We start from the raw sequence: 12,901 nt of genomic DNA, 5'->3' as shown, positions 1-12,901 counted from the left end.
TCCAAAGGTTTTTAACCCTCTAAATTGAAGACTCAACACCCTCGGCTCCAGAAGGAACATATGAGGTTCATGAGCTCCTTATGCTAGTTGCTTGCAACACCCGACCACCCCTACGGTTTGGCACTCATGTATCACTACCCTTCGACTATCGCTAGTATTTGCCATCAACTATCGCCTTTGACCTTCATTGTCAATGGACCGCCGATAATTATTTTCATGGGGAGAAGTGAGAACCACTTTGAAATATGAAATGGGACCATGATACACAAAACACAAAATTCAACATATAGATCAACCACTATGACAAGTCAAAAACACAAATTAGTATCAAAACATACACCGGTATATATCTAACATTCCATTTTGGGAGGGCTACCAAGGTCATGCAGTATTAGATGGCCCTGAAAATCACCTTCTACCCAAGTCCGACCACCACCGGCCAACCATAATACCTCCATTGTGGCATGTTAACTCCTTCACAAAACCAAGTTGATTGTTTCACTAGTTGTATAAGTAAGTTTGTTTGATATCGAATTAAACGGACTATATATAGGACCTAGTTAGATCAGTTGGTTACATTATTTGACAATAATAAGGAGCCAAATGGAAAGGTCAGCTTCGAATAACATAACGTCACAATTAGACAGTATAAGGATATACCATAGTTAGTTTAGATACCAAATCGACCGTTATACGTTTTTTAGGTTTTCATAAATGGAGGGGGTACACAGTTACATCCTCTTTGTTTTGAAAGCAAATTATAATACCTTGATTAGTAATTAGTCATTCTATCAAACTTACTGTGATGCACACATTAATTTTGTTGGATTTTGCAATACAAGAATAGTCGTTGATTATTACAGTCGACCTTATCCTTGCAGTTGTAGTTCCAAAATAATTATGAAAATGTTTTCTCTAACAATGTTGATCTTGTCTCTTGTTGAAGGAAAGATCTCCCAAAATCCCAAAATAAGTAATCAGCATAAACATGATGAGATGACAAATTAAATAGCAATATGATTAACTGTAAACAAAACACATGCATGGTGACGAAACTTGAGATCTAAATACAAGACTACTTAGGCCCCGTTCAGTGGAGCTCCGACTCCTTTGCACATTGTAGAAAGGAGCCAGAGCCAGACGAAGCTGTATCAAATAGACCCTTACTTCAACCAACTTTTCTTTTTTTTTTTTTTTTTTTTTTTGCTCGTGGCACAGGGAAACTGAAAGTTACGAACGAACTACTACAGAACAATACATACTGACTCAGGAGGCATCACAAGTCATACACATTGTTTTCGAATTTCGGAATAGAAAAACATACATAATCATCTTGGATACTATAGACGGTAACAAAGATCACTTGTCGAGTACTCGAAGGAACCACATGAGATAATCGCAGTCGATCGGCAGCCCCTCGGCACCTGACGCAGCTTCTGCCTCCTTACTGCGCCCCACCCGGACCGCCGCGACCAGGCAGATCGACTTTGAGTGCGAGCCGAGGCACTGGAGGACGTCCAGCAGACGAGGACGCACCGTCGTCGGTGAAGTTATCCCCGACAACGGCCTGATCAGGCACGCTGGCCTGCGACACCGGCAGCTCGTGGTGCTGGGTAGGGGCCGCTGCCTGCTGGACGGCGAACGCCTGACGCTGCGCTCCGCCGCCCACCGGCGCCGCAGGCGCCTGAGGCGGCGCCGGCTGCTGGCCGTAGAGCGGCGCACACACGCGAGCGTACCCCACCAGCAGGAGCACCCCAGCGTGGGCGGCCGGCGCCGGGGTCTCGGGGAAGTTGGGCTTGGCCTTGTTCCCGTGCATGATCCTCGCGGCGGCGTCGTACGCGTACGCTGCCTCCTCGGGAGTCGCGTACGACCCGAGCCACACCGGGCGGAGGCCCGCGGCGTCCATGATCTCGGCGACGTACATGTCGCCTCGCCTCATGACGCCGCGGTACCTACGCACCGGCAGCCTGCCCGGACCACGCACCCCTCGCTCGGCCCTCGCCGCGGCCGCCGCCTGCCTCGCGAGCTCGATCACGCCGCCTTGCATCCTCGAACGCACTCTTTCCTCTCACTGCCTGCTGCACAGGCCACAGGTGCACTACCTCGACTCCGCTGTGCCTGGCTGCCTGCCGGTTGTGCAGCGCTCGCTGATGTGGATGTGGCTAGGGGTACACGGTACACCTGCCGTTTTAATATAGGGCTCGCGTTCGCGTCGCGTGTGTGCCGAAGGCTGTCACTGACTCACTGCACGCCGCCGACTGGCGTTTCGGCTGGCCTCGCGTTGCCCCACGCCAAAGACCGATAGCTTGTCGTGCTTGCTTCGTGCCTTTCCGCGAGCTTTTCTCTCCGTCGTGCCGTGCCTCGTTATGCGCGCGGCAGGCGTTCTCGGCCGCGACGGTTCCCCGCAAGAGCCGCGCCCGCGTTGGGCTGCACCCCTGCCGGGCTCGGCCGTTTGCAACTCTGCATGCACGGTCAGAGATGGTGACGCGATATCCTCGCAGGCGCCGCGGCTTGCTTGCGTCGGTGGTCCTGGTAATTAATTTTATCATGGATGGATGATGAACAAAATTCTTGGTGAGGGTTGATGAAATGGAATGTGTGAGAGGGAGAGGGAGAGGGAGATTTGTTTGTGAGTTTTAGGGTTTTGGAGAAGGAAACATGCATCCCAAGTACGAGGTCGGTGTACCTTAATTTCTTGTTGCATCAATGTAGTTATACTATAACACGATCGAGTAACATAATGCATTATGATGAAACCGGCGTATGATGCCGTCCACGACAAAGCAAGTCGTGAGGATGACGCTATGGATGTTCATGTCGTATATGGCCTTCACGCTCTATATATACTTCTAACCGACTCTGAACAAATGCATCGACGCCGCATCCTCTCCTCTATCTGTCGCCTCGCCTCTCTATCCGTCGCCTCACCTCTTCCCCCTTCCCTAGGTAAGCCTAGCAAAAAAATCACCCAAATCCCTTCCTTTGTGCTAGTCTGTCGTTATGCCGTTGCTCTTAAATTCATCGATTTCTATGATCTCCAGTGGATGGAAGCAGATCTAAGGCTAGAATTTCTACGACCACAAAAGGAGATCTCTAGTACTACCACAAAAAACTATGTGAGGATGAGGATGTTCATATTTCTAGCCTCGAAGAAGCGTCATACCATCTAAAAGCCACATGATGTTGAGGATGTTCTGTTTCTACCTCGTGGTTACAAAGAAGCGTCATACCGTCTAAAAGCCACATCGGGTAAGAACTTGTTCGATACTTTTTCTATTTGCTTATTATTTTTCTTATATATCATAGATCTTAGTTGATTGATTGTGGTTTTCCATCGACCAAATATTTTTTTGTGAAATCATGGACCTCGCTAATTTTTTTGGTCCATTTTCTTTTTTATATTAGAAAACTGAAAAAATTCTAGCCCTCGTTTTGGGGTATCTGGTGTGGAGTATAACTGGAAGGCAAAGAGAAAGGCTGTGGTTTGATTTCCTATAGGAATTTTTACACTTTCACCGTTTGTGACAAAAGATAGATCTAGCTTTTCCGCCGTTTCTTAGGGATAGGCCTTGTTCAGTACTCCTCTACTTTTTAACTAAATGCATGCATAGAGTCTTCTGATCTAAGGAAATAATCATGGCTCTACTACATCTCTAAGACAAACCGTCCGACTCCACAAACTTTGGTAACTCCAACTTCAACTTCGATTTTATTAATTACTACTTATGAGACCTTTTTTGGCACATACCCCTTAGCTCAAGTTTTTGATCAAACCAATCCATTGACACAAACGGTTCATGGGCGAAAAGTGAGTTGTTTGGGTCCTGGAGGATTGACGGGGAGAACTGCAAGTTTTCGCTTTTTTTTTTTGGAATAAAAACCGTCTATCCCTTTCTTGTCCAGAGTTATCACGTTTCTCCCCCTCCTGCCATGAAAACAAAAATAAAGTAACTTTCTTACAGAAAACAATGGAAAAGCTAGCAACTGCCGCCAAACAATAAAAGGCTGCTAAAAATACATTGTGGACTAGTAGTACAAGTAATAACTGGGAAGCACACAAGATAATGGAATGGAAACTAGCCTTGCTATTGTGAATTGGTGATGGTCATCCCTATTTTTTCCTCTAAAAAAAAGAGGTCACCTTATTTTTTGGGTCCTACTTGCAATTCCCATTCGGATGAATTTTATGATGATGTTCATTAATAATTGACATTAAAAAAAACTTGACCCACGGGGGTAAGATAGCATCAGGCATTGTGCTTAAGAAGAAGACCTTATGACATTATATATATACCGAAAGAGAAATTAAAATATAAAATCTAATTCTAAATTATTTCCTTATTAAAATATATATATGCTGGACATTGATGGATGGAAGGAGTCGTAATAACTATATCCTTAGGCCCTATTAAGTTTCCTAAACCTGGCAAGAATTTGGGAACAATATTTGGGACGGAAGCTAGACTTGGCTTCTTTGAATTTGGATGCAGATGGAAACAAAATCAGAATTGATGCTCAATTCATCTTGAATTGGAGGAGAACTAGAGCAAGCAGGCCTCCGGTATTGGACCTTCTTTTATTCGAGAACTCGATGTCCCAAGCTCCTGGTTGAGGAGCTGGACGCGGCAGCCAGGGCGCAACCGGAGGAGCCGGCCACGGCGGCCAGGGCGCGAACGGAGGGGCGGCCCACGATGGGAGTGGGGAGGCAAAGGGGCAGCCCACGATGGTCGGGGCGCGTTGGGGGTGGCCACGACAGGCGTGGGAGGTGGCACGGGGGTGGGGAGATTTTGCTAGGGTTTGGGATTTTCTTTTATACCCTATCTCAATCAGGAAGAGTGGACCCATGAAAATATAGCGGGACATATGTGCGCCACTCTCCGTTTTTTTCCGCGCGCATTTCAATTTTCGCACTGCATTCCATTTTGGGAGGGCGACCAAGACCAAGGAGTATTAGATCACCTTGAAAAGCACCTTCTTCCCCAAGTCCGACCACCACCGGCCAACCATAATACCTCCATTGTGGCATGTTAACTCCTTCACAAAACCAAGTTGATTGTTATTGTTGCCTCCCTCTCCAAGCACGGCCTCAACTCCAAAGCCCCATAGTAGACCTGAAGTAGTCGTAGAATGGGAGGAAGAAGGGGACGTGATGGCGATGGCTAGCTTGTTAATGCTAGACAAGGCCTAATCTAACTAAGGTTGTGATAAGTTTCACTCCTTGTATAAGTAAGCTTGTTTGATATCGAATTAAAGCGGACTATAGGACCTAATTAGGTCAGTTGGTTATATAATTTGACACAGTAAGGAGCAAAATGGAAAGGTCGGTATTATAGAATAACATAACGTCACAATTAGACAGTATGGATATACCGTAGTCGGGGTTTAGATACCAAACCGACCGTTATACCTTTTTAGGTTTCCCTAAATAGAGAGGGTACACAGTTACATCCTCTTTGTTTTGAAAGCCAATTATATACCTTGATTAGTAATTAGTCTTTGTATCAAACTTACTGTGATGCACACATTAATTCCAATTCGTTGGATTTTGCAATACAAGAATAGTCATTGATTATTAGAATCGATCTTATCCTTGCAATTGTAGTTCCAAAACGACTATGAAAATGTTTTCGATCTTGTCTCTTGTTGAAGGAAAGATCTCCCAAATTCCCAAAAATAAGTAACCAGCATGAACATAATGAGATCACTAATAAATAGCAATATGATCGATTAACTGTAAACAAAACACATCCATGGTGACGAAACTTGAGATCTGGATTGAAGACTACTTAGGCCCTGTTCAGTGGAGCTCTGACTCCTCCACACATGCACTGTAGAAAGGAGCTAGAACCGGACGAAGCCGTATCAAATAGAACCTTACTTCAGCCAACATTTTTTTGTTCATTGCTCACAGCACAGGGAAACTGAAACAAGTTACAAACTACTACAGAACAATACATACTGACCCAAGCACACGGTCAGGAGGCATCACAAGTCCAGTTAAATCGATAATACATTCACATTGTTTTCGAATTCTGGAATAGAAAAACATGCATAATCATCACGGATAGTAGACGGTAAGATCACATGTCCAGTACTCGAAGGAACCGCATGAGATAATCGCAGTCGATCGCCGGCAGCCCCTCGGCACCTGACGCAGCTTCAGCCTCCTTACTGCGCCCCACCCGGGCCGCCGCGACCAGGCAGGCCGATTTCGAGCAGCAGATCCTTGGGAGTTAGCCGAGGCACTGGAGGAGGTGCAGCAGACGTGGACGCACCGTCGTGGGTGAAGTTATCCCCGACGACGGCCAGATCAGACACGCCGGCCTGCGACACCGGCAGCTCGCGGTGGTGGGTAGGGGCGGCAGCGGGAACGAACTGCGAGGCCAGGACGATGGGCTCGGTGCTGCTTAGTACGGTGCTCCCCGAGGAGGCCAGGACGACACCCGGGCCGCCGGTGCTCTCTGCTGACGCTGTGGCTCTTCCGCGGCCGCCGACGCAGACAGCAGCCAGTTGTCGAAGGACACCTGAGCCGCCACCGCCGCAGAAGGCTCGCGGCGGCGCACCGGCGCAGCGGGCGTCGACAGCGCGAGCACGAGCTCCGTGGACACCTCCTCCGGCGCCGGCGCCGCACTCGCCCAGGCCGGCTCGGGGAAGTTGGGCTTGGCCCAGTGCCCGCGCGTCACCCTCGCGGCGGCGTCCCACGCGTACGCGGCCTCCTCGGGGGTCTTGTACGACCCGAGCCACACCAGGCGCCGGGTGTGGATGTTCCGGATCACGGAGTAGTAACTGTTTTTGCGCTGCTGGACGCCGCGGTAGTTCCGCACCGAACGCATGGCCGCCAGCTGCGCCGCTCGCTCGGTCCTCGCCAAGGCCGCCGCCTTCCTCGCGAGCTCGATGATGCTTCCGCCGCCTTGCATCCTCGCGAGATCTGAATTCGATCGCCCCCTGCCGGATGGATGGATGTGCAGCGACTGCCGGCGATGTGAATGTGCTGCCAGGGTTCGACTGCGTTTTTTTAAGACTCCTATAAGGGCTCAAGCCACAGCCGGCGGCACGCCGCTCCCTCCTCGTCTTTCGACTGGCCGCCCTGTGCATTAGCTCCATGCCAAATATGCCATATCGATAGCGGGGCGTTCGGCGGGCTGTGTTCGCCGCCCGCCCCCGGTTCAGCCTGCCGCAAGAGTGCGTCCAGCGCGCCGCGCGCGCGTTGCACTGGGCTAGCTGCAACTGCAACGGACTCGGCCGCGTCCGCGAGCCAAGGGATAGTGACGATATCCATAAGATCGCAAACCAAAGCGCGCGGCTATACGTGATAATGGCCGCCGCGGCTTTGCTTGCATCGGTGTGGTGCTCCATCGGTGGCAAGGCAAGGCAACGTGATGCACGCCATTTGTCTAGTTGCAAGCCCGCACCAAACCAGCACGGCAACACTAGGTGAAATCTCTCGAGCGGTGCTAAAAGTAAAATGGTGAGCAATATTGTCAAGTCATGGATGGATACACAAACAACTTAAAATAAGGGTTGATGTATGCATGAAATTCAAGTGAAAAAATGGATAGATAATGACATGTTAATTGTCTGCATTGCTAGGGTTAGAAGCAGAAAATATTTTAACCATGATGTTTGTGTACATTTTATTTCTGGTTGCGTAATTGTCGTCTTCTAAGTGACGATGTGTGGTTTAGTATGTTGAGAGTGACGTACGATAGCGTTCACGTGTGCGAGAGAGTGCAAATTTATGTCCGTTACGACATCGACTTCCTATATATACCCCATCACTGAGTTCGAGCGAATGGGTCGATGTCTCAGGCCTGGTTTAGTTTCCAAAAATTTTCACCCCAAACTATCACATCGAATCTTGCGGCACATGCATGGAGTATTAAATATAGACGAAAAAAACTAATTGCACAGTTTGGTTGAAAATCGCGAGACGAATGTTTTAAGACTAATTAGTCCATGATTAGCCATAAGTGCTACAGAAACTAACATGCGATAATGATGGATTAATTAGGTTTAATAAATTTGTCTCGCAGTTTCCAGGCGAGCTATGTAATTAGTTTTTTTTATTAGTATCCGAAAACCTCTTCCGACATCTCCAAAACATCTGATGTGATATCCAAAATTTCCATTTCGCGAACTAAACACACCCTCATTTCTCCTCTACATGATGCATTGCCCTATCCGTCACCTTGATCTGCCCTCCCCTGCGCGCGTTGGTGTGGCCATAGACAGAGCTTGGTATGGTGCGGGTGGAGCTTGGTTCAGCGGAGTGGAGTGGAGCTAACAACGTGGAGAGGGATGGATCTGAGCGAGACCAACATCGGGGAATGACACTGAGTTAGCACGACAGCAAGCCACGGGAGTGATGTCACCTCAATCTCGCACAACGCCGGTAAGAGAAGAGCACAGTAGTTGGGCCTCGCGAGATGAAGTTCCGCTCCTACCCCATTCGATTCTTGCGAAGTGAAGTAGAGTGCTACCAAACTAGGTCGAAATAACAGAGTTGCTAAGCATCCTATCATCTATACGCAACATCTGGTAAGAGAGCCCTTTTCATATTCTTTTTTTTATTTCTTAGTTATTTCGGTGGATGGATTTCTCTATATCTAGAAGTTGTTTATAGTTGGTTGATTGTGGTTTTCGTCCACCAAATAAAATCATGTGAAATCGCGGCTAGTTTCATTTTTATACATGGATATAGATCTGCTAGCTCATTCTCTAATTGTCTATTAGGAAACTGCACAAACTCTGATTAATTAGGACCGAAGGAGAGGAAAAGGAAGTTATATTATGGCTTAATTCCAATTGAAATTGTCCTTTCAATTCATCGGTTGTAACAAAAGATCTAGATTTTTTTTCATTTCGTAGGAAAGGTTTCATCAGCTGTCCACTTTTTTACTGAATGCATGCATAGAAGCTGTGATGTAAAGCAAAGAATCTTTTCCTCCATCTCGAACGAACCGTCTATCCGTTTCTAGCTTGTGCAGTTTTCTGCCGTTTCCTTTCTTCCAGCCAAAAGATAGAAAAAACTAGTAATAATCATTTTTTTGCAAAGAAAAGCTACAAACCGGCTTCCATTAAAAGCTTCTAAAAAAACATTTAGGCGCCTAATACGGACAAGTAACTCGAAAGCACAAGATGATGGCGAGGAAACTTCGTGCCTTCTTCCTATGGCTAGTATACGTATAGTTATGTATAACAAAGCCAGGAGGAAAAGTTATTTGAAGCAATGCATAATTGTGAACCCGATGGGTTTTTTGCCCTTTCCTTTGGTTTAGCTCCCGATATCCATAGTAATTTGTGAAGATTGGTAACTTTTTTGTATGATCCAACAATCCAAATTTCCTATTCCTTGTTTTGAAATTCTCACTTAACAGTTGACACGTCATAATGGACCATGGAATGCTCCATCGTTTTGCTGTTTCGGCCAGGAGGTTTTGGGTTGGAGTGAATGATGCCATTAAGATTTAAGATTCTTTGAACATTAGGTGTGTGCATGTCATGCACCCTCCACTGATATGTTCATTTCGTTGTGTCAGTCAAATAGGGCCTGAGGCCTCGAGCTTTTGCCGTGTTATTCGAAATAACACCCTAACTTCAGCTTGTCTGTACTCAACCTTTTTTTGAGACGATTGCCTGCACTCAACCTTGAGTTTTTGCAACGATAACACCCCCGATCCACGTAATATAGTGCTGAAAGTATGAAACTTCCCTAAACAGGCCACATTTACAAACTTCCTCAAGGAACCAAACATTTTAATAGGCCGCCAGGTTCATGTGCCACCCCAAACCTAAGACCCAAAAGTAGACGTGAGTAGGCCCAGAAATTGGGTTGGAGTGGATGAAATTGAGCGGATCACGAGTTCGATCCAATGTGACTAAGTGGTTATAAACCAACCGGTAACCACGCGGACGCTGGGGTCTGGACCGAGAACGAGAGGTACCGAGTAGCTGCGGCCAGCACCGGCCTTGCGGGCGACCACTCTGACGACTGGTGTTGTTGCAGACTTGCAGTGTTGCACGCTACCTAGTGCCTACACAACTACGTCGATAGAACCTAAGGCTTCCCGGCGCGGAAGCTGACGAACACAAGCACTACGGGAAGATTGGGGTTGTCTTTTAACATTGTTGCACCATCAAGAATCCAACCAAAAAACAGTACATTTTCCATGCATGCCCAGCCTACACACGTAGAGCAGAGCGATGTGTCAAACATATCCTTCTGTCCCCTTGACCACCCGTTCTACCCAAGTGTACGACCTATGGATAACAATATCATTTTTAGCATTCTAATATCATAATCACAAAAAGGAGTACTTAGGAACGAGCTCACTCGGAGATTAAATTTTCATGATCAAACTAGATCTAGTGATTGGTCCTAGCGTAGCAACTTGAGGAGTGTAGTGTGTATCCAAATGATTGATGTCCTGATCACCAACCATAGCCAATGCACATGTAGAGACCAGCTAAGCACCCTAAGGTTGGGAATGCCCAAACCCGCAAGATATTTAGGGTTGCAAGCCTTTACCCAAGTAACCACACACTTGCCCCTCGAGACAGCATGAGAGTCAGCCCAGAGGAACATCTTACAAAGGCGATGAATAATATCGACCACCTACGGAGAAAGGCCGGTAGCAATATCCAAATAGCTAGGGATGGATGAAAGGGTGGACTGCAGGAGGATAAGTCTCCCCACTCCTTATTTAAATTAGTAGGCAACCTTTCAAGCTTGGGACATGACCTATGACCCTATTAACTAGGGGGTTTGAATTCAAATTTAGGTAGCCTATGAACTGAGATAGAAACTCCTACGTACTTGCAGGTAATTATGTGATCCAACAATAATGTAGAATATCCTAGTCCAACTGAATCTCTTGTTCTAAGCATAGGATTGGAATTGGATGGAGCTGGCACTTGGCAAAGTTTGTCGCTAGCCTTGAGTAAGGGATTAAGAATACCACAACATCATCAACATAAATTGAGGCTTAATGGTAGACCCTATGACATGCTAATGGAAAGAGACGGCCCCTCACATACGTGACGGCGACCATCAAGTCATTTAGACACTCCATAACTAAAATGGATAATATGGGGGGTGGCATATCCCCTTACTGAAGGACATGAACATGCAGATCTACAACTGGGTGCACCATTGATGAGGACTTTGGTGCTGGCTATGGACAAAAGAACCAAAATCCAGAAACTATAGGCGCTCAAGAAGCCGATGTGTTGGAGGACATCCAAAAGGAAAACCTAGGAGATGTGGTTGAATTCCTTGGCCAAGTCCAACTTCAAGAGCAACTAAGGTGGTTGTTTGGCATAAAGAGCTTCAACATCTTCTAGCACATATCTAAAATTGTCTTGGATGAAATGATCATTTATGAAGGCACTCTGATGGGGTCTAACCAAGCTTGGTAGCAAAGGAGCCAAACTATGGGATCAAACTTGAAGAAAAGCTTGCCAAAACTACGGACGAGACTAATTGGTGTGTAATCCCCAAATTCCTTTGGTTCATACCTTTTAGAGGAAGGATGAGCAAAGCCTCATTTGGGTGATGGAAACTTCTGCTACCAAGAGAATTTAGGGCATCAAAAGCCCGCCCAAGGCCATGCTTAATGATAAACTAGAAACCCTAGGAGAAACAACAATTGAATCCATCAAGCATAGGGGCTTTATCTAACTGCATGACTCTGACAACACCACAGATCTCGTCCTCCATAAAAGGTGCAACTAGGTGCTCAAGGTCAACTTGTGGAACTCTCAAATGTGGCCAAATCTAAAATGCATGAGCAAGTGTGGTTGACCCCAATTGTTGCCTCAAAATATTGGAAGGTAGACTTGCCTCCTCAATAACGATCGTACTTCCCTCATAATTAAAGGAGGCAATAAAGTGGTTGTGACTACTATGTAGGGATGTCGGTAGGGAATGCCTCAACATACCTCTCCCCTCAGGGGGGATCACCCTATCACCATCCCCGCAAACAACATTGAGGCACATTTCTTCCCATCCCTGCCCCTGTGCAGGGATTAATTCCCTACAAGGTTCCCCATCCTTACAATCAAACTTAGCAATCTACAGTCCCAGTCATCTAGACTTAGCCATCCAAAAAAGAGATGAAAAATGGAGGAACAAGTGTTTTTTGAGTGGGATTATGCACTATATACAAAGACCTTACATTTAGATGTGCAAGAAAGCCAATGTTGGAGCTCCTGGCCACTTGCCAACCACCACTTGTGTTGTGCACTTGCTCCTGCTCGACTGCACGTATGCACCACTCCATCTTAGCTTTGCACACGCGCTTGCTCCCACTAGACTGCACACGTGTGAGCCCCTAGTCAGAGACATGATTGCCTACGCGGCTTCACCAACTTGATTGCATGCGAGCTTGTCCACCATGCTATCGATCACTCACAGATGTGGCCACAGATCGCCACCACTTGCATTACTTGTACGACGAGACAAGCGGTGGAAGAACCATGTAATGCAAATGTCTGGTGACAGATCAACAACTAAGAAATTGAGTCTACTTGAGGATAAGGATTAGGGTTGTGGCATTATAGTTGTGCTAGTCTTGGATGAACGGATTGATATCAATAGTAAATGGAGGGTCATATGAGGTGGTGGGGAATAAGATGGGCTTGTTGGGCCAACATTAGTGAAATATTAGGCGCCTATTGGACTGTATGAGATTTAGAAGTTTGGTTTCCACAACTGTCATATATATAGCCTATGTTTGCTTTTTGAACCTTGGGATTACGGCCAGGCAGGACGACACATGGACCTGGTGATCTCTCATAGAAAGGTTGTCAAAATACTGGCCCTATGGAAGTTTGTAAATGTGTGGAAACTTTAGCACATTCATTGTTGTATTACATGAACCAGAGGTGTCATCATTGCAAA

General features: G+C 46.6%; 2 protein-coding genes across 2 annotated transcripts; both read right to left on the bottom strand.

The window, feature by feature from the left end:
• Window positions 1-1,444: 1,444 nt before the first annotated feature.
• LOC136526322 (ethylene-responsive transcription factor 7-like) lies at window positions 1,445-2,047 on the bottom strand. Its single transcript, XM_066519025.1, has one exon. The coding sequence runs from the start codon at window positions 2,045-2,047 to the stop codon at window positions 1,445-1,447; it is 603 nt and encodes a 200-aa protein (XP_066375122.1).
• A 4,034-nt stretch (window positions 2,048-6,081) lies between these two features.
• Window positions 6,082-6,917, bottom strand: LOC136526923 (ethylene-responsive transcription factor ERF022-like). The gene has a single exon (XM_066519489.1). It carries the CDS (start codon window positions 6,915-6,917, stop codon window positions 6,408-6,410), a length of 510 nt encoding a protein of 169 aa, XP_066375586.1. The 3' UTR covers window positions 6,082-6,407.
• Window positions 6,918-12,901: the final 5,984 nt, after the last annotated feature.

Source organism: Miscanthus floridulus, chromosome 19 (genome assembly GCF_019320115.1).
Source record: "Miscanthus floridulus cultivar M001 chromosome 19, ASM1932011v1, whole genome shotgun sequence".
NCBI classification, from domain to species: Eukaryota; Viridiplantae; Streptophyta; class Magnoliopsida; order Poales; family Poaceae; genus Miscanthus; species Miscanthus floridulus.
Note: the sequence above shows the minus strand (reverse complement) of the source record. Positions and strands in the feature narration are given on the sequence as shown.